The 23,274-nt window shown below is 32.7% G+C and overlaps 2 protein-coding genes across 3 annotated transcripts; both read right to left on the reverse strand.

Annotated features, from left to right (window-relative positions):
- Window positions 1–6,663: 6,663 nt before the first annotated feature.
- LOC121203168 (F-box protein PP2-B10) lies at window positions 6,664–8,649 on the reverse strand. Its single transcript, XM_041114427.1, has 3 exons — window positions 8,201–8,649; window positions 7,413–7,534; window positions 6,664–7,242 (listed from the first exon to the last, which is right to left on the reverse strand). The coding sequence occupies exons 1-3, from the start codon at window positions 8,459–8,461 to the stop codon at window positions 6,810–6,812; spliced, it is 816 nt and encodes a 271-aa protein (XP_040970361.1). The 5' UTR covers window positions 8,462–8,649; the 3' UTR covers window positions 6,664–6,809.
- Window positions 8,650–15,888: 7,239 nt separating this feature from the next.
- Window positions 15,889–20,267, reverse strand: LOC107959571 (F-box protein PP2-B10). 2 transcript variants are annotated; one of them, XM_016895645.2, is made up of 6 exons: window positions 19,788–20,267; window positions 19,017–19,135; window positions 18,347–18,826; window positions 18,122–18,272; window positions 16,699–16,817; window positions 15,889–16,508 (listed from the first exon to the last, which is right to left on the reverse strand). In XM_016895645.2, exons 1-6 carry the CDS (start codon window positions 20,076–20,078, stop codon window positions 16,100–16,102), a joined length of 1,569 nt encoding a protein of 522 aa, XP_016751134.2. In that variant the 5' UTR covers window positions 20,079–20,267; the 3' UTR covers window positions 15,889–16,099. The 2 variants fall into 2 exon arrangements, with proteins under 2 accessions (XP_016751134.2, XP_040970362.1); XM_041114428.1 differs by having other exon boundaries at window positions 18,392–18,826; window positions 19,788–20,258.
- Window positions 20,268–23,274: the final 3,007 nt, after the last annotated feature.

Genomic DNA, 23,274 nt, shown 5'->3' on the forward strand with positions numbered 1-23,274 from the left:
TGTAAAAATCTGTATGTTTTTTATTTTTATTTTATTTTTTTCACAAAAGGAGTGATGATCATTTTTCATTATCGAATATATAATAGAACAATGAAATAAAAGTTAACAAATTAGGTATATGGATATACAAACCACTAATATCATATAAGATTAATACACAAATGAAATCAAACATAACTTTTATAGTTATATAGAATTTGTTTTTTATACTATATTAAAGTTGTTGGGTGTTTTTTTGTGTCTATCCTTTAAAGGGGTTAAATTCTCTATTTATGTAACATCCGCATTTGAACTCGGGGTTAGGTACAGTGATGGATCAAGTCAGGAATTAGTATAAAATTTTTGAAATATAATAAATAGAAATTTTGAGTATTAAATTAGGAAGTATATAGATCCAATAAGAAATTAAAAAAAATTAATACTTTTTAGATGGGAAATTTTAAAACATATACATTGATTTAGTTAAAAGAATAAATACTCTTTAAATAAAGTTGTTGAGGATCTCACACGCCCGTGTGCCCACCAGATACGGCTGTGTATCCAAAACACATGCCCGTGTGGGATCCCTAAATCCTCAAATTAGCCACACGGCCGTGTGGTACCAAATCTTTAAAACCCTAATTCCCAATTGCACACGCCCGTGTGCCTAAGAGGCACAGCCGTGTGAACATTGACTAAAATCCCCAATTGGCCACACAACCGTGTGGCACCAAATTTTGCCCAAAAACCTTAATTCCTAACTATACACAGCCTAGTGAATAGCCCGTGTGGGGGCACATGCCTATGTGGCCACCCATGTGGTCACGAAACCATACCGAAATAGTTTATTGAAAGTGTCTTTGTTGCTGAAACGTACCCCAATCCTTAAATACTCAAAAATATATCAAAATCACACTTAATTATAAGTTATTCCATGATAATCACCCTTTTCGAATGGTCGACTCCACAAGCACACAACAATTTCCAATTCCACAGAAACAAATCGTAATTCGTTAACAAAAATTTAAAAGGTTCGAAACCCACACCTAATTCGCAATCCAAACGTTTAGAAACCAAACAACACACGATGACGACCTCAATTCGAACGCAAAGCTTTTCGAAAACCACAACACATCCGACTTATAAAAAAAAGAAGAGGAAAAAAAACAAAGAAAAGGGAAAAGGAGAACATGCCAGAAAAAGCAAAAAAAGAAAATAAATAAAAACTAATAGTAAATAACTAGTTTAAAAAAATTAAAACAAATCTAAGGCATTAATTAATAAAAATAATCCCCCAAACACAAGATTAAGACTCAAACTCAAGTCCTAAAGGTTCTGTAGCACCCCAAACCCGGCCCAGAAGTTATGGCCGGATCCGGCATGCCACATCAAAAACGTTAAAAAAAATTCCATTCTAAGTCCAGAAAATCGTACTTGATGTTCAAAATATTAATTCATTAAGGGTTAAAGTGAATGGAAGTTGTGCACCAGGTAGGAAACCGGAAAAGAGGTGGTGAGTCCATCGGACTGCTTAAGTACCAAGCTCCCTTCGGATCCAATCCTAGACATGCATACTGCCATTGCCACACCTTAACGTCATGGATATTTCTAGGAAACCGATTTGATTAAGTCATTTTTAGGAAAAGTGATTAATTTTGGAAAATACTTTCATTGCGGAAGCTTTGCTTGTTGTCGTGTTATTTTGAAATCAACTGTTGTTTTTGAAAACGCGCCCTAAAGCTATCCAATTTCAACAGTTAAAATAAGTATTACCTATCTTAGTAATACATATTAAAAACCATCAAAAATAAATAAGCGGCCTTATTACATTTAAAAGCCCAAAACCTCAAACGTAATTAAAAGGATGTCTAGTTCACAAGAAGAAAATCAAATTTTCAGAACGGCTGGCCACTCCGAATTCCCTCACAGCTCCAAGCCCACTATGGTTGGGGATTTCCTGCGTGGATGAAAATAAAAGGGATGAGTTTGGGGAAACTTAGTGTGTAAAATAACCCAACCATAGTCTAAATCAGCTTAACCCACAGAAACAGAATAAGTTGGCCTTAGCCCGGAACAGAATTCAGAATAAAGCCCATAGGCCCATAACAGAACAGAACAAATATTACATGTTTATGTAGAAACCCAACCATATCCAACCGTATACACCCCCGTACCAACCTTACACCGTGTGGGGAGACAACTCGACCCACCCAACCGCTACACACCGAAGAATTTGCAGCATGGCTACCAGAACAGATAATGTGACAGAGTCACCGGATACAGATAATCGTGGCAGAGCCACCAAAACAGATATATGTGGCAGAGCCACCAGATCAGATATTTGTGGCAGAGCCACCAGATCAGATATTTGTGGCATAGCCACCAGAACGCTTCCTCCATAATATAACCCATGTCCCCATGCAACAGATATATAATCATGGCATACATCATACAGAATCATATCGTCATGCTTTTCAGTCAAAATTAACCCTAGGGGTATAACGGTAATTTTGCACCTAAGGGTATAACGGTAATTTTCCATACATAGGGGTATTATAGTAATTTAGCTCCTTTTAGGGTTTTCATGCATATCCTAACTATTTACGTACTATCAGAACACTTACCGCGCATACTTACTGAATTGGGCCCGTTGGCCCATGAACCCGATCTTTGGCCCATTAAGCCCAAATTATCAAAATGTACGAAATCGCGCGTACTGCGGTTTATTACTTTAGATTACCAAATATACAAACCCAACTATCTTACGAGCATTCGCACACTCGCAAATTCCCAAAATACCGACTTTTCGGCATTTCGGCTTTTCAACTTTTGCCAATCTAGTCTATGAGAGGGTGTCAATTACACACCTGTTTGCGACGATATGCTGACGAGATCCACACACGAACCGCCTACAATTGGATTACTAACACGTTAATCTAACTATTCAAATACAAACTACGTATTAAACCCTTACAATATTCGGCCAACCACACCTACAGATCATAGTAAGCTTATAAGAGATCAATAAGCAACTCATTAACAAATTTTTGTCAATGTTTACCACATAATCATAATTTCACTGCAAGTTGTCTTCCTGAGCAACAGTCACTAAATTATTTATAACTGGAGCTACGAAACTCCAAATCAAGTGCCGTTAATTTTCCCTGAAAATAGACTCATATACTACGAAACTCCAAATCAAGTGCCGTTAATTTTCCCTGAAAATAGACTCATATATCTTTTATCCATAAAATTTTCAGAATTTTTGGTATGGCCAATCAATACCAGAGTTTTCTTAAAGTTTCCTATGTTTCACTGTTTGACTAATCTGACCACTCTTCATTACGAATCAAATTTCTCATTGTACAGAATTCAAAATATGTTCTAGTTTATTCCATTTGAAACTAGACTCATTAAGCTTTAATTACATAATTTATGCAACTTCTAACTCATCTCCCACAATTTATGGTGATTTTCCAAAGTCACGTTACTGCTGCTGTCCCAAGCAGATTTATTACCAAATCACTCTTTCACACCTAACTTGCATGCTTGTTATTTAAACATGTATATCACCAATCAATCATCACATATCTATGATTTTACTTAAGTATAATCTCCATTTCATCATTTTAAAGCACAACATGTTAGCTAATTTTTCCCTTTAACATCTAAGGCACATGCATGCTCATTTGTTTGGCTCAACTTCACCTATCTTCCATTTTTCATCAAAAGAACATGAAACAACAACCATTTCCTTCATTTTAATTCATGACTAAATATTCACAACACAACTAAAAATCAAAATATACTTCAAGAGTTAAGGTAGAATCAAGAAGAACTCATGAACCTCAAAATAGAAGCAAGGTACCAAGAACTTACCTTCAATTTTCCTCCTCTCAAGAGCTTTCTCCTCTCCTTTCTCTTCTCTAACTTTCAGCTATGATGAACAAAGATGGACAAAACTTTGTTCTTTTCACCCCTTTTTCTTTTAATAAAACTTCATATTTCATCCATTTAATTCTTTAATACAAAAGACATGAAATTCTTATCATGAAACATTTACCTAACCCATTATCATGAAACATTTACCTAACCCATTATCATGGAACATTTACCTAACCTATTATCATGGAACATTTACCTAACCTATTATCAATTTGTATCAATTTGTATCATAAATTATGGATATCAAATGTACATTTTGTCTACAACAACATGATGGCTGGCCACTTCATGTAAAATGGGAGGTTTGTCATGCAAATCCTCCTATTTTGCACTCATATTTATTTGGCCACTTCAATTTAGCCTATAGTATTTTCAAACATTTTCACATAGGTTCTATTTCATGATTTCACCCCTTTTTTGTTATAGAACAAAAATTAACTAAAATTGACGGGTTCTATCTTAAGCTTGGGCTTTCTAGAGGCCCACTAACATAATTAAACCTATGTCAACATTCACATGATTTCCGAAAATTGGGGCGTTACAGGTTCACTAACACTCAACCAACCACTAAACTAGCAGGCTCATTCTGACACTAAAGCGCAGAAACAATCCTAAATACACGATCTACTCATTAACCCTTACTTGAAAGCCCAAACTTCTAACCCCAAAAACTGGGGTGTTACAAAGTAGATAAAAATTAGAACTACTAGGATATTAGTGGCATGCCATTAAGGGACCCTAGCGCGGTCTCCGATTATTAGTATATTAGTGCTCTCCGTTTAGCACATTTGTGCTCTCTGTTTAATAATGAATAATAATGCATCTTTGTATTTGTTCCGTATATCCAGTGTGTTTTATAAAGTCTACTTTGGGCTAAGAATATGAGTTGTGAACAAAAGTGAATCATCAATTTGTTGAGGTAAGTTTGATAACTTACAAAAGGTAAGTTAAATTTTATTAAAGTAAGGTATAGTTGAAGAAACATGTATGTGTCTAAATATGTATTTATTGAATAAGTTTAAAATTTTATGTTATTATTTATTTACCTATTTATTCTTGTAGTGCTTACTAAGCCTTCACCAGCTTAACACGTTTATTTTAACGCGTAGGTACAGTTAGTGTAACACCCTGAATAATTTATTTATGTTTATGCAAATCTTAACATAAATGAGTATTTACTTCAGTGGTTAAGTGTTCTAGGTGTGTGTATGAAGTCTTGGGTTTAAGTCCCACTTTTGGCAATTCTATTATTTTGATTCTGGCCTTATCTCTTCTGGGTAGGGTTTTGTAATATTGTTTGCAAACTTATATTATAATGAGCCTTTGATTTGAGTGGTAAGGAGTTAATGTGTTGGAGGTCTTGTGTTTGAATCGTTATGTGAGCATAGGTGATAATTTTTGTTCCCGTTGTCTGTTAGAGGTTCGTTGGAGTTGGGAGTCTGAAGTAGTTGGATGTGGTTAGTGGGGAGAATATTATGGGATGTGGTTGTTGTAGGGAGTTGGGATATTAATCAAATAGGTTTTATTATTATTTTAGTTTATTTTTTTATTTTTCTCTCTCTTCCCAAAATTTAATGTCAGTTTCTGCCTCTCCTCCATTTTTTTTCTTTTCTGCTGTTTCTATCATTTTGTCTCTCCTCTACTTCCTTCTTCTCTTTTACTTTTGTTTTTTCTTCAAGTCTATTCACGCGTCTTCTTTTCTTCTAGTTGCGCTTTAGATTTTGGTGTTCTTCATGCGATTTAGGTAAGAGTGGTTACTTTTGTCTTTAAATAACGATTTCGGTAAGCTATTTGGATTCATTTTCATTGTAGTAGCGTAGTGGTGTAGTAGGGAATTTGATTCTCTATAAACGTATTGTGTAGGAGAAGTAGGTGAAACGATCGTTTTCGCTCCAACGGTCTGATCTGTGCGTGTGATCGGGTTTGATAGTGGCAAGTACGTAAGCTTTGTTCGATTTAGTATTGATGGTTTTACAATTTGTTTGCTAAAAAGGTGTTTGATATTCTATTTTTAGGTTCTAGTGGTCTCAGAAGTAGTTTCACATCAAAACCGAACTAGGTGTGTACCCTTAAAGCGAAAAAATAAGATTCGACGAAAGCTTAAAATGGGGCCTATCGATGCCACACAGGCGTGTGCCTGGTCGTGTGGCTAGCCATGTATAAGACAAGGTCGTGTGATTGATAAATGTGTGGCAATACGCTTGACACGACTGTATGATGTGTGAGTGTGACCGTGTGGGCCACACGGGCTAGGCCAGGTTGGGCGTATGGCCCTACACAAACATGCCACATGGGCGTATGAGTTTTGGGCCAGGCCATATGGACCACATAGGTAAGGCCAATACGAGCATGTGGGTCACCACGTGCATATGGCCCTACACGGTCATGTGGACCTAGAAATCTGAAATCTTTCCTAGGGTCGCACAGGTCATCGCGTTTGAACACCCCAAACATAATACTAAGAAATAAAATTCTTATATATCAACTACTAATATTATTTTTGTTACTCCAAATATCATATGTAAACTAATTTCTAATACTTGATATGACACAATCCTGCTCATTTTACAACAGTTGAATAAGATTATCTTTACAAACTCTTATATTAATATTTGATTTATTATTTAAAATTAACTTTGAAATTAATTTCAAATTGTGGCTTATTAATGGAGTGTTGATTTTTGTAAGGAATAACCTCAATACCGAAAAAATTAGATAATAATATGAATACTATAGTAATTGAAGACATTTGTAAACTTTATTTGTACATAAAAACGTGATGATCATATATAAACGTGTAATTGTTTGACAAGAAGTCTCACCAATTTTTTTTATCTTAAACATACACTTATAATTCAGTGTGTCTAAGCCAAGTCCTAGGCATATCAATTAGGTGTGATGGCCCTGATCTCAATCCCCTGCAAAATGAGACCACCTTTCTCGTTACCGCCCTGAATCTCCAATGCACTCATTTCCAATTCCCCATCATCAACACATCCCTCATTGAAGAACTCACCCATCTCAACCTCTAACCACCCGTCTACTCTAGCCTTTGGGAACTGAACATCATTAGGTATAGGTTGTCGATCTATTGGAATACGGTCTCTTTCTGGTTCCAAATAGGCAGCTCTTCTACTACCTTCAGTTCCAACAACTCCAACACTAAGTTGCGCTGGATAAAATTGAAACCCGTAAATATTACGTACTCTGTATACAAGGTAGGCCTTGTAGTACGTCATGGGTGAAAGCATGGAGACACTAATCCTTCCACGGATTTCAAACCAGCAAACGAGCCGAAGCTCTGCTACCTCGTCAAACCTATTTTAACATCAATGGAAAATGAATTGCCAAAGAGAAGTTCTCTTATTCAAACACAGGTATCCATTAAAGATGAATATGCAAGTATTTTCTCTTAAAAGATTTTCAGTTATTTTGAATTTAAAATATGGATTTAGACCCGGCCAGCATGGCAAGGAGGAGAGAATAACCTGGCCTCGGGTATAGACACCCATCTCCAATACCATGGGGTGTCGACACTACATATAATGGTAAGGTCCCTGGGTGACAGCATGTAACATTTCTTCCCACTCCCTCTTTCCATCCAAAAGCTCTGTTTCATCAATATCAACTAAATTATATGTAAAGAACAAAAGAACTAAAAATAGATATAAACAACATAGGAATTGTTAAGAAAAAGATTCAAGCAACAATGGCATAGTTCGTAATTAATATGTCAAAAGCTTTTCCAAAGTACTTTCTAAGCTTCTTACTTCTGTTAGTTGCCGTTTGTTTTTTTCTTTCTTTATGGTGAATTACCCAAATCTCGAACGAATTAGATAAAATTAGACATATAAGAGAAATATTAGACAAAATTTCCATATAAATTAAAATAATATATCTTAATAATTCAATTATTTAAATTTATTCTTGTTTTATCCCAATACAGTTTTTGCCTTCAAAAATCAAAAGAAAAAGAAAAACCAGATAAAATTCCTTGGTGTTTTTTTCCCATGTAAGGGAAACAAGCCATATTCAGATCAAAGGAAAATAATATTTCAAGAACTTAAAATTCAAAATAATAATATGATTGGACAAAACAACATGTGATATTAATAGGATTACAATGATTTTGCTTTCAGAAAATGAAGCATCCAAAAGCTAAATATGACTCTTAGATTTTCAGATTTTTAACCTGTAAACCCTAAATGGACATTAAATTATATAACAATGCTAGGGAAATTTTTATTACAACTTGAAAGAGAAAGGATGAAATTACCTTTCGTCCAGCTTCAATGAGAAGGGGATTTTCACAGAGGCTAAGATAAAGTTGTTTCTTGGACGAGAAAGAGAGCGATGAGGGAATTAATGCCTGGTATTGGGATGGCAAGAAGCTTTCCCAAACAGCATCGGATTCAGTAGCCGAATTAAAAGCAGTTGAAACAGGCGACAATCTACAGGCATCTCGAGGAGAGGTAAAGGAAATAATGAGGGTGATACAATCTAGTGGGAGAGCACTCAGGTCGAGAGTGCCGCACATAACCTATCCCTTTCCTTTTCTTTCTTCCATTTCAGAAACCTCGGTTTTCATGAGATCCGAAAAATCGATTTGTAGTAAGCGAGATATCAAGTATATATACACGTAGAAAAATAGGGAAGGAGAAAGTACTGAGCTTAGCGATTAAGTCATTGACTTGACCAAAATCGGTTAAGTTGAATTTTTAAAATGTATCATCTTACCCATTATTTTATTAAAATATAAAAAATAAAAATATTCTCGTATTAATATTTTCTTCTTTGTAAAAAAATAATGTCAATCAATGCTGGGTCTGGATAGGTGTATTATTTATTTGCAGTTAGTGTAAAAATAACGGTGACTGTGAGATTAAATATTATAACATAATTAAAATTTATTTAATATATATAGATGTTTTGTTTTAATAGAAATATTGTATATAACATAATTAAAAATTATATAATATATATAATGTTTATGATTATATAATATATAAGAATTTTATAAATATAATTAATATTATTATATGATGTTATTTATATAAATTTGTATGAAATATTTTTTTTTGTTTAGTTGTATGTAATATTTATGGTTATATGATCTATATATAAATTTTATTTGTTTGAATTATTATCTAGAATATATAATGCATGAGTTCGGAGAAACTTTTAAATTGACAAAAAATAATCTTTATTACTCATTAAATTTTAAATATTAAAAAATATTTTTTACATGCTTAAGAATAAAAAAGTCTTGAGTAAAATAATTAAAAAAATCAATTAAACTGATAAAAAATGTATTCAATTGAAAAAAATTACATTAAAATTATTAATATAGGTGAGTTTAATTTAATCATTTCCTTGTAATTTTTATATTTTTGAGGTAGTGGGAACTTGATTTAGCTAGTTCATGTACCAATTTGTAAAATTGTTAAAGTTTATAAAAGCTTCTATTGATAAATTCTTGAAGCAATTGATATTAAATTGTTAGATTTTAAGTTTAGAAGTGAAAAAGATTAGATTGTAAATTATAATTGCTAATTATTGAACATAATAACTAAAGTGTATAAATTTCGAAATTGATGTGAAATTTTTGTAATTATACATAATATAGGATTATAGAAGGATATAATTGAGATCGGTTTCGAAACCGAAGCTCAAATTTGAAGGATATTACAATTTCAATTTTACGGGCTAAATTGAATAAAATGTAAAACTTTAGAGACGTTTGAAAAATGAAATTGGATTGATTCATGCATTCAGTAGGATATTATAAAATTTTTGAGAATTGATAAATTGAATTGAATTATTGTTTAGATCAAGAATTGAGTCAAACCAAAAATAACTGAGGAAAAGACAAAATTATCTATTAGTCCTTAAAAATTCGACTTGTTTGTTGATTTGACTAGTTAAGTTAAGTCGGATCAAAGTTGAAGCTCACACTATTCCATTTTTGATTCGGTCGTCTTTCAAACGTTTTAAAGTTCGGTTATGTAGCATGTACATAGGTGTTTATATGTGTTAGCTTGGAACGTAGTTTGAATCTTATCTAATGTTTGATATTTAGGAAGGTTAATGCCAACATGTAAATATATGTTTTGGTAACATGTTATGGAATTGTGAATGACATTAAAATGGTATGTTTAAGTATGAAATGATATGGTAAAAATGATGGCATTGGATGTCTAGGTGAATGGTTGATTAAGTTAAATTTGATTAAGTTTAATTGATATGTTTTGATGCCAAATTATGCCATTTGGATTGGTTGATTTATAATGATTAAATGAAATGTTGGAATGTGTTTCGGTATATTTTGTATAGGAAAAGTTTGGCAAACATGCACCAAATGTGAAATTGGTTAGGCTGACATGGAATAAGTACTAAATGGTAAAAAAAGTACCAAAAACAAAGTCCACGTCGCGATGTTGGGCAATGATAGTCACGACGAGCTCTGGACTTCAGGCTACGAAGTGACGAGGAACCCTGTTGTCACAACAAGGCTAAGTTAGTATGTCACGTCTCGAAGAGAAAATCCCTCACGTCACGACATCGACCTAAAGATTTAAGACTTTTAAAAATTAGTCATTGTTTTATCTCAGGCTGACTTTAGAGCATAAATAGGTTTGTAAAAGACTTGAGAAAAGTGGTGTATCATGGCTGTGGTTTAAAATGTTTATGTTTGCATGTATTATGTCGTGATTTGAATGTTAAATGTTTGTAGTTGCTCCGGCAACAGATGTGATATACTGTAATTCGGACCCGACGATCATGTCAGACAAAAGGTGTTATAGATTTGTTGTTAATTTTAAAGTTTAATATAATATAATATTTACAATATATTTACAAAAATTAAATTGTCGAAACCATCCCTTTTCAAAAATTTTAAAGTTTTAAATTTAATGAAAATACGGGGGAATCGACTTTTGAAAAACAAATGCATGGAGTCACCACCGATCTTTTTGTTTTGGTGTGATCGGATCACCTAAGAATTTGGTTATTTTAATAAAACATTTTCGGTTTACTAAAACACCGATTATGGTCTACGAAAATTTTAGAAAACGGGCTCGGGAGTCGGTTACGTATGAGGAAGGGTTAGCACCCTCACTACGCCCAAAATTGGTACCAAATCGATTAAACACTGTCCTTATGTCTAAAATTAAAAATGTTTTTGAAATGTGGTTCTTTTTTAATAACATTTGAATAACCCGAGTTGATTGTCAAAAATCTTCTTGTTTCGATGTCAGAAAATTTATGATTTGAAAATCACAAAAGGATGCTCAACTATTTAGCCCACGGAAAACCGAAACCCACCACAGCAGGGCACAATTCCTCGAATTTCCAAACATTGCCTCACCTTAGAAAATACGAGTGAAATTTCGAAGAGATATTCGATTGTTTAGAACAAACGAGAGATTGCAACCCAGCGCGATAGGGCACGATTCTCGAATTGCCAAACATCGAACATAGCTTTTGTTTTAAAGGGTTTTTAATAAACATGAGTGAAAATCTAAAGGAATATTCGATCGTTTTGAACAAACGAGAAATTATAACCCAGCACGATAGGGCATGATTCCCGAATTGTCAAACGCCGAATATTGCCTTCGTTTTAGAGGATTTTTAGAAGACCTGAATGGAATCTCGAAGGGATATTTGATTATTTTGAGCAAACGAGAAATTGCAACCCAACACATTAGGGTACGATTCTGCGAATTGCCAAATATCGAACTTTGCCTTCGTTTTAAAGAATTTTTAAAAGGCATGAGTGAAAGTTTGAAGGGATATTCGATTATTTCGAGCAAACGCGAAATTGCAACCCAACACATTAGGGCACTATTCCGCGAATTGCCAAATATCGAATCTTGTCTTCGTTTTAAAGAATTTTTAAATGTATAATCATAGAACTAGCTTAAAACGTCTTAATGCGTTTTGAAATAGGACGAAATTGATCATAAAGATTTGAATTTTATAAAACCACATTTCATAAACCAAATGGAAAATGATGATAAAGGATAATGTGCACACATAAGATACAATCAATTAGCGAACTGAAAATTAAATACAATTAACCAAAAAAATACAATCCAATTACAATCATGCATGGGAAATAATTGATATCGTAATACAATGACGAAAATAATAATGTAACAATTCAACACAACCAAAACAATACACACAATAACATGCCACAATAATATACATTGCATGATATAAAATAATCAACGCAAGATGTAGAAAAACAACATAGCAATTAGAAGCTAATGTGCCATAATGATTTTAAAATAATAACGAATAAATGGACACATAATATATAGGTTGACAAACTTGTATAAAAACTAGGAATAGATATATAATTTTTGAAATGGGTATTAAAGAATGAAAATTTGAACCAAGTTGCATGTAAAACATTTTAAACACAAATATATTTAAAAGTTAACAAACTACATGATAATTTAAATAATATATAATATAAAAGAATGATGAAGATATATGACAAGACATAATACACAAAATAGATTTATGAAACATATGTACATGCAAGTTTATTATAAAAAAGGAACATGAGATTAATAATAAGGTATATATAAATTTTTAAAATAGTCTAAAAATTTTACATATGCCCTTATATCAAAATATTTAGATAATAGGCTATATGTAAAACACAAAAGCAATATGAAATATATACATACACTCAAAAATAATAATTTTATAATTACAAAAAAAATGGAGTTCCCAAAATTATTTCATATATACATGAAGAAAATACTGGACAAGTTATGAAACAAAAAGTATTTTAAAATAGAAAAATCTATTAGAGTAGTAGACTTATTAATATATATATGTATATAAGTTTAAAAACAAATACATGTAAAATAACATAGATGTGATAATATGTATAGGGCTAAATTAGTCTTATTATATATTATATACATAATAGATTTTTAAAAAAACATGCTTATATCATGTATAAAATACATGGATTTAGTAACATATATATATAAATTAAAAAATGAGTATCATTGGATATGTACATATGTATGATAATAATTTAAGAGATATATAACGTTGAACTACATAATAAAGTATAAGAATAAACTTAAAAAAAACAGGTGTATAAAAAATATAAGGTTAATAATGATATATATATGAAATAAAAAAAATAACTTTAATATAAAGTATATGTATATACAGTAGTATATGTGAAAAACATTATAAAAGGGATTAAAGAAAAACGAAATCAAATCATTAAAATATATAAAGAACAGTAAGTAGACAAGGATAAAAACAATTGAATGCGTCTAAAAAAGATTGATAATAAGCCATAAAATGAATAAATACAGAGAAGGGACATAATTAAAAGAGAATTAAAATGATAGGGACAAAGTATAAACAAAATCAACTAACAAAATACGAAGGGGACCGGCGTCTAACATGCACGAATGCGCAGGGACTGAATATGGAAATAGTCCAGACCCCAAAACGCAGTGCTGAAGCTCGGACTACGTTGCGAACGCGAGCAAATTAGGGGGAAAAATTAAAAGAAAAAGAAATGTGAAACGTGAGCTGATTTGCACGCAGCGCGAAAGGAGGGGGACCAAGCGCGCAATTATCCCCTCACCGCAAAATCACGCGGATCCTGGGGGTGTTCGGGTCGGGTCGTGTCGGGTGTGGCCAATACGGTGCCGTTTTGACACCAACATTCACAGTCTAAACGACACCGTTCTTTGAACATCTTTATATCAAAGTTTGCCCTAAGAATCTATTCGGCCGACTCTCTCAGAAATCTTTGCAAATGCTTCACAAACCCATCTTCCTCTCAGTCAATCCGCAAGCTTCATCGGCGCCGGATGCACCTCCACCATCGACGCGATTTTAATCGGACCCCCAAGGATCTGATGACCCTTTGACCGGAGAGGCAAAGGAGGAATGAATCGACACCGAATCAGTAAGCCAATCCTTTCCCCACCTTTTGTATTTTCATGACAAATTCAAAATAGAGAAAGAAAATAAAGAAAATGAAGAAGTAACAACCAAGATTAATGAACGAATCGCTTTAGAGTATATTTGCTTCCGTATTCAAATGCTATTTAAGCGTAATATATGAAAAAGGAAGGAAAATAATCAGATCTTAAATCACCTCTTGAAAACTGCTTTTTTTCAAACTCTCTTTTGATACCGATTTTTTACTACTATTTATTATTATTGCTTCAAAATAAGACAGAAAGAACACATAAAAGCAAAGAAAAGGAACAACCTTTGGGGTTTGAATTCGATTTCTCTTTCAAAATCGCCTCTTTTTTTTAGTATTCGATATCTGTATTCAATGTGCGTACCTTCTCTTACAATGAAAATAAGGCTTTTATATAGCCGAAAATAAAAAGAAAAAAATACAAAGAATTTCATTTTCCGTTCTTTTTCTTTGCTGCTGTTTTTTGCTTTGTTTTTGCTTGTCCTTGCTGTTGTGTTTGTCTGTTTCTTTGCAGGTGCGGAGGTACAGGGCCAGCTGTGGCGTACGGCTCGTTGTTGTGGAGGCGTGGACGTGGCCGTGCTGGAGGGTTGCGGCTACTAGGGAAACCCTAGGTTTCTGTTTAGCTGAAGTTGTTTTAGTTTTGGGCCGTTTGGGCCACGGGTATTTTGGGCTAGGGTTTTAGCTAATGGATTTTAATTAGGTCTTGGGTTATGTATTTAATTTTAGGTTTTGGACTGTAAAATGGGCTGATGGACTGTTAATAAATAATATTTATTGGGTTATTATTTTTTTTTGTTTTTTCGTTTTTGTGTTGTAACGGGCCGGGCAAATTTTGGGCCTTACATAAATACTTATCAATTTACATTTTATTTTTATATGAATATTATCATATAATTATTTTAATTATTAATGTCTATTTCATTATAAATTTGGACTTTTTCAAGTTTTAGATCAAATCTATCAAAGACATCAGCTTGGATTGATCTCAAGCTCAAGTCGATCTTGGGCTCAAATTAACTCAAGCTCGAGCTTTATTGGGTTTAGATTTTTCTCGAATTTGGATTTTTTTGAGCTCAAATAATCATAGGCCCGGATTTTCTTGAACATGGATCGTTACGGTCTTAAATAGGCACGAGCGGGCTTTCAAGCTCAAGCCTATTTTCTCAGCTCTACTAAAAGTATATGTTTTTTTTAAAGATAACTTGACATCTATGAGTGTTGAGGTTCTTTATTTTTTGTGACTGGCCAAGTTTTTTGAGCCCTTCGGGATTAGGGAGGAGATTATGGAAGAAATCTAGACATTAAATGAACCTGGACACCTTTTAATGCCCATATTCTTTCTAGAATCCCCTCTCTAATATCAAGCTGTCCAAATCATGATTTTCTTAAAATTTAAATTTATTTCAATATCTTTAGTTGTCAATGTCCATTTAGATTTTAGAAAATCTTAACCCTAGTTGTTAAGTTTTTTCAAAAAAAAATAATTAGAGAAATGGAAAATTAAAATGGACTTTGATGCCTTTGAGGGTCAAGATTCATTTAAAAATCCTAATCCTAAATGATCTTTTTAACATAATAGAAAATATTTTAAAAAATTAAACATAACTAAACATTCATGGTGTCGAGATCCATTTAAATAGTTGATCTCACTTGTTTATTTCTCATATAAAACTAAAAAAATCATTTATATTATAAATTATCTACATACTCATAAATTTCTAACCCAATTTTTAAAATTTTATAACGGTTGTATCTTTGAAATGAATTTCAAGTTGCAACTTATTAATCCAGTGTTCGCCTTTCTAAAAAATTTGGATAATAATATAAATATTATAGTAATTGAATACATTTGTAAACTTTATTTGTACATAAAAATGTAACGACACTTTTTTAAAAAAATTTCTTTGATTATAATACATTCTTAATTTTTTTATATTAATATAAAAATATTTTTTGAATAATACATTATTTATCCATTCATCGCATAAATATAAAAATTAATATTATATATATAAAGTGTAAAATGTTGACCAAAACATAAAATTAACACAAACAAATTTAATAATTCTATAAGTTATATATATATATATACGACCATATATAAACGTGTAATGGTTTGCCAAGAAGTCTCACCAATTTTATTCATCTTAAACATACACTTACAATTCACTGTGTCTGAGCCGAGTCCTAGGCATATCAATTAGGTGTGATGGCCCTGATCTCAATCCCCTGCAAAATGAGATCACCTTTCCGGTTACAGCCCTCCATCTCCAATGCACTCATTTCCAGTTCCCCATCATCAACGCATTCCTCATTGAAGAACTCACCCATCTCAACCTCTAACCACCTGTCTACTCTAGCCTTTGGGAACTGAACATCATTAGGTGGCCGTCCCCGTGGTAGCAAATAGGCAACTCTTTTACTACCTTCAGTGCCAACAACTCCAACATTAAGTTTCACTGGATAAAATTGAAACCCGTAAACATTACGTACTTTGTATACAAGGTATGCCTTGTAGTGCGTCATGGCTGAAAGCATGGAGATACTAATCCTTCCACGGATTTCAAACCAGCAAACGTGAAGAAGCACTGCTACCTCGTCAAACCTATTTTAACAACAATGGAAAATGAATTGCCAAAGAGAAGTTCTCTTATTCAAACACAGGTATCCATCAAAGATGAATAAGCAAGTATTTTCTCTTAAAAGACTTTCAATTATTTTGAATTTAAAAGATGGATAAGCATCCTATTGTTATCATTTAGACCCAACCAGCATGGCAATCAAGAGAGAAAAACCTAGCCCCACGCGTAGAAATCCATCTCCTATAACCTGGGGGGCCACTCCGTATAATGGAGAAGTCCCTGGATGACAGCATGTAACATTTCTTCCCACTCACTCTGTCCAGCCAAAAACTCTGTTTCATCAATACCAACTAAGTTATATGTAAAGAACAAAAGAAATAAAAATAGATATAAACAACACATAGGAATTGTTAAGAAAAAGATTCAAGCAACAATGGCATAGTTCATAATTAATATGTCAAAAGCTTCTCCAAAGTACTTTCTAAGCTTCTTACTTCTGTTAGTTGCCCTTTTTTTTTTTGGTGAATTACGCAAATCCCGAACAACAAACACGATTAGATAAAATTAGACATATAAGGAAAATATTAGACAAAATTTCCATATAAATTAAAATAATATATCTTCATAATTCAATTATTTAAATTTGTTCTTGTTTTATCCCAATACAGTTTTTGCCTTCAAAAATCACATATCTTGTTAATTTAATTATTTAAATTTATTCTTTGTTTTATCCAAATACACTTTTTGCCTTCAAAAATTAAAAGAAAAAAGAACCACAAGAATAAATTAGTTGCTATTTTTCCACTTATAAGGGAAACAAACCATATTATCATCAAAGGCAAATAATATATTTCAAAAAGAAGCTTAAAATTCAAAATAGTAATAATGTTGGACAAAGGCAACATGTGATTTTATGTTTCAATTACTATTTACTTAGATTTTCCATAGGTGGCTATCCGCTCAAGCTTGAAGGCCTATCTGAAATTTAAGAGAGTTTGGGTAAAAAATATTAGGCTCGAAAAAAATGTTTAGAAAAAAAATTAGACCCAATTAAAAAATGAGTCAAGCTCGGTCTTGAACATTCAAGGTCTAAGTTCAACCCGACTCGACCTATTTTTAAGTTTATAATATTTTATATTATGTTATTTTTATAAATTATCTAATTTAAAACATATTAAAAATAATAATGTTAAAATGAGTATATAAAAAATTTCAATAAATAAAAAATTTATAAAATTATTAAACATTAAAATAATATAATATAAATATTTTAAAAAATTAAAAATAATATAAGTAGGCCTAAAATAGGCTTGGGTTAGTCTTTTGTAAACAAGTAGGTTTAAGCAAAATTTTAAGCCCATATTTAAGGTCAGGGCGAGCTTGGGCAAATATAAAATATGTTAATATCACGCATAGACCCAAACCCAGCCTATGAGCACCTCTATATTTACTGTATAATTTTTCTTTTAGAATATGAAGCATGTATCTAAATTTCATTTTTGGGTTAAAATTTTCAAATTATTAACTTCTGTCCTAAATGTAAATTAAATTATATAAAAATGCTAAGGAATTTTTCAATGCAATTTAAAGAAGAAAAAACCTAAAGGAGAGGTAGAGAAAGAGAGGACGAAATTACCTTCCGTCCACCCTCAATGCGGACAGGATTTCCGCCTAGACTAAGATAAATATCTTTCTTGGAAGAGAAAGAGTCCAATGTAGGAATTAAATCCTGGTATTGACATGGCAACAAGCTTTCCCAAGCAGTATCCAATTCAGCAGTCGATAATCTGTAAATTTTATTATCCATAATTCAATTGGTATTCTAACAAATAATAATTCAATCAAAAAAATATAAACTCACGAATCCAAGCCCAAATTTGAGTCACATAGATTAGGCGTGACGGACCTGATCTCAATCCCCTGGAAAATGAGATCACCTTTCACGATACCGCCCTCAATCTCCAATGCACTCATTTCTAGTTCCCCATCATCAACGCATGCCTCATTGAAGAACTCACCCATCTCAACCTCTAACCACCCGTCTACTCTAGCCTTTGGGAACTGAACATCATCACCGGGTATAGGTTGTTCCTCTCCTATCTGCCAATATGGCCATCTCCGTCGTTCTTTTTTTGGTTGCAAATAGGCACTTCTTTTACTACCTTCAGTGCCAACAACTCCAACACTAAGTTTCACTGGGAAAAATTGAAGCCCACAAAAATTACGTACTTTGCATACAAGGTAAGCCTTGTAGTGCGTCATGGGTGAAAGCATGGAGATACTAATCCTTCCACGGATTTCAAACCAGCGAAATCTCCGAATATATGCTACCTCGTCAAACCTATTTTAAAAACAATGGAAAATGAATTGCCAAAGAGAAGTTCTCTTATTCAAACACAGGTATCCATCAAAGATGAATATGCAAGTATTTTCTCTTAAAAGATTTTCAATTATTTTGACTTTAAAAGATGGATAAGCATCCTCTTGTTATCATTTAGACCCAACCAGCATGGCAAGGAGGAGAGAGTAACCTAGCCCCACGCGTAGAAATCCATCTCCGATACTCTGGGGGGTCACTCCCTATAATGGAGAGGTCCCTGGATGACAGCATGTAACATTTCTTCCCACTCATTCTTTCCAACCAAAAACTCTGTTTCATCAATACCAACTAAGTCATATGTAAAGAACAAAAGAAATAAAAATAGATATAAACAACACATAGGAATTGTTAAGAAAAAGATTCAAGCAACAATGGCATAGTTCACAATTAATATGTCAAAAGCTTCTCCAAAGTACTTTCTAAGCTTCTTACTTCTGTTAGTTGCCCTTTTTTTTTTTTAAATTAGGCAAACTCCGAACAACAAACACATAAAATTAGACATATTAGACAAAATTTCCATATAAATTAAAATAATATATCTTAATAATTCAATTATTTAAATTTGTTCTTGCTTTACCCCAATACAATTTTTGCCTTCAAAAATCAAAAGAAAAAAGAAAAAGAATAACCAGATAAAATTCCTTGCTGTTTTTTTCCCATGTAAGGGAAACAAGCCATATTCAGATCAAAGGAAAATAATATTTCAAGAACTTAAAATTCAAAATAATAATATGATTGGACAAAACGACATGTGATATTAATAGGATTACAATGATTTTGCTTTCAGAAAGGAAGCATCCAAAATTCTAAATATGACTTAGATTTTCAGATTTTTAACCTATAAACTCTAAATGGACATTAAATTATATAACAATGCTAGGGAAATTTTTATTACAACTTGAAAGAGAAAGGATGAAATTACCTTTCGTCCAGCTTCAATGAGAAGGGGATTTTCACAGAGGCTAAGATAAAGTTGTTTCTTGGACGAGAAAGAGAGCGATGAGGGAATTAATGCCTGGTATTGGGATGGCAAGAAGCTTCCCCAAACAGCATCGGATTCAGCAGCAGAATTAAAAGCAGTTGAAACAAGCGACAATCTACAGGCATCTCGAGGGGAGGTAAAGGAAATAATGAGGGTGATACAACCTAGTGGGAGAGCACTCAGGTCGAGAGTGCCGCACATAACCTCTTGCTTTCCCTTTCTTTCTTCCATTTCAGAAACCTCGGTTTTCAGGAGATCACAAGATTCGATTTGTAGTAAGCGAGATACCAAGTATATACACACATAGATAAATAGTGAAGGGGAAAGCTTAGCGATTAAGGCTTCCTTTAGCTTTTAATGCCAGTGTGGTGCAGTTGATCTCACTGATTGCATCATAGTACAGTCAAAATTGATTTCAACCACACTGATATGCTAAAAAGTGGATGGAGATTTCAGCAGTAATTAAACTTATTAGGGCAGTAGGTATTTTTAATAGATAAAAAAGTGACCGGAGATTTCATGCTCAGTGATTAAGGTTGGTTTTGCATAAGTGTTGCGTTTATTTACATTTAATGTAAAAATAATAGTGGTGATGAGATTAAATATTATAGAGTGAGATAAAAAGTAAGCACCGCACTGCACTATACCTAATTGCCCGTCCAAACCTACCCTAAGTTATTGACTTGACCAAAATCAGTTAAGTTGAATTTTTAAAATGTATCTTACCCATTGTTTTATTAAAATATAAAAAATAAAAATATTCTGTTATCAATATTTTCTGCTTTGTAAAAAAAATGTCAATTAAAGTTGAGTTTGGATGGACGATACGTTTATTTGTTAATTATGTTTAATTAAAGGTTAAGAAAGTATAAAAGACAAAAGTTAAAGAAAAACAATATATTTTCATGTTCTTCTTCTTCACGAGCAAAAGAGAAAAAAATAGGGTTTGGTAAGCTCAAACTTTTGATTATTAATATAGGTGAGTTTAATTTAACCATTTCCTTGTAATTTTTATATTTTTGAGGTAGTGGAAACTTGATTTAGCTAGTTCATATACCAATTTGTAAAATTATTAAAGTTTATAAAAGTTTTTATTGATAAATTCTTGAAGCAATTGATATTAAATTGTTAGATTTTAAGTTTAGAAGTGAAAAAGATTAGATTGTAAATTATAATTGCTAGTTATTGAACATAAGAACTAAAGTGTATAGATTTCGAAATTGATGTGAAATTTTTGTAATTGTACATAACATAGGATTATAGAAGGACATAATTGAGATCGGTTTCGAAATTGAAGCTCAAATTTGAAAGATATTACAATTTTGATTTTAGGGGCTAAATTGAATAAAATGTAAAACTTTAGAGACATTTGAAAAATGAAATTGGATTGATTCATGCACTCGGAAGGATATTATAAAATTTTTGGGAATTGATCAATTGAATTGAATTATTGTTTAGATCAAGAATTGAGCCAAACCAAAGATAACCGAGGAAAAGACAAAATTATCGATTAGTCCTTACAAATTCAACTTGTTTGTTGAATTGACTAGTTAAGTTAAGTCGGATCAAAGTTGAAGCTCACACTATCCCATTTTTGATTCGGTCGTCTTTCAAACGTTTTAAAATTCAGTTATGTGGCACGTACATAGGTGTTCATATGTGTTAGCTTGGAATATAGTTTGAATCCTATCTAATGTTTGATATTTAGGAAGGTTAATGCCAACATGTATATGTTTGTTTTGGTAACATGTTATGGATTTGTGAATGGCATTAAAATGGTATGTTTAAGTATGAAATGAGATGGTAAAAATGATGGCATTGGATGGCTAGGTGAATGGTTGATTAAGTTTAACTGATATGTTTTGATGCCAAATTATGCCATTTGGATTGGTTGATTTATAACAATTAAATGAAATGTTGGAATGTGTTTTGGTATATTTTGTATAGGAAAAGTTTGGCAAACATGCACCAAATGTGAAATTGGTTAAGCTGACATGGAATAAGTACGAAATGGTAAAAAAAGTACCAAAAACAGAGTCCACGTCGCGATGTTGGGCGATGGTCATCGCGAAAAGCTCTGGACTTCAGGCTACAACGTGACAAGGAACCCTGTTGTCACAACAAGGCCAAGTTAGTATGTCACATCGTGAAGAGGAAATCCCTCACGTCACGACGTCGACCTAAAGATTTAAGACTTTAAAAAATTGGTCATTATTCTATCTCAGGCTAAATTTAGAGCATACGTAGGTTTGTATAAGACTTGAGAAAGGTGGTGTATCATGACTTTGGTTTAAAATGTTTATGTTTGCATGTATGATGTTGTGATTTTTGTAGTTGCTTCGGCAACAGATGTGACATCATGTAGTTCGGACCCGACGATCAGGTCAAACAAGGGGTGTTATAGACTTATTGTTAATTTTAAAGTTTAATATAATTATATAATATTTACAATATATTTACATAAATTAAATACTTATCAATTAACATTTTATTTTTATTTAAATATTATCATATAATCATATTAATTATTAATGTCTGTTTCATTATAAATTTGGACTTTTTCAAGTTTTAGATCAAATCTATCACGGACATGAGCTTGGTTTGATCTCAAGCCCAAGTTGATCTTGGGCTCAAATTAACTCGAGCTCGAGCTTTCTTGGGTTTAGAATTTTCTAGAATTTGGATTTTTTTGAGCTTAGATCATCACAGGCCCAGATTTTCTTGAACACAGATCATTATGGTCTTAAATCGGCACAAGTTGGCTTTCAAGTTCAAGCTTATTTTCTCAGCTCTACTAAAAGTATATGTTTTTTTAAAGATAATGTAGCACCCCAAACCCGGCCCAGACGTTATGGCCAGATCCGACATGCCACATCGAAGCATTCAAAACATTTTCGATCCAGAAAGAAAACTTACTGAGTGTTTTAAAAGATGATTTCATTATAGGTTAAAGTGAATGGAAGCTGTGCACCAGGTAGGAAACCGGAAAAGAGGAGGTGAGTCCATCGGACTGCTTAAGTACCAAACTCCCTTCGGATCCAATCCTAGACATGCAAACCGCCATTGCCATACCTTAACGTCATGTATATTTCTAGGAAACCGATTTGATTAAGTCCTTTTTAGGAAAAGTGATTAATTTTGGAAAATATCTTCATTGCGGAAGCTTTGCTTGTTTTCGCGTTATTTTGAAATCAATTACTGTTTTTGAAAACGCGCCCTAAAGCTATCTAATTTCAACATTTAAAAAATAAATATTACCTATCTTAATAAAACATATAAAAACCATCAAAAATAAATAAGCGGGCTTATTACATTTAAAAGCCCAAAACCTCAAACGTAATTAAAAGGATGTCCAGTTCACCAGAAGAAAATCAAACTTTCAGAACGGGTGGCCACTCCGAATTCCCTCACAGCTCCAAGCCCACTA

This window comes from Gossypium hirsutum, chromosome A05 (assembly GCF_007990345.1).
Source record: "Gossypium hirsutum isolate 1008001.06 chromosome A05, Gossypium_hirsutum_v2.1, whole genome shotgun sequence".
Taxonomy (NCBI): Eukaryota; Viridiplantae; Streptophyta; class Magnoliopsida; order Malvales; family Malvaceae; genus Gossypium; species Gossypium hirsutum.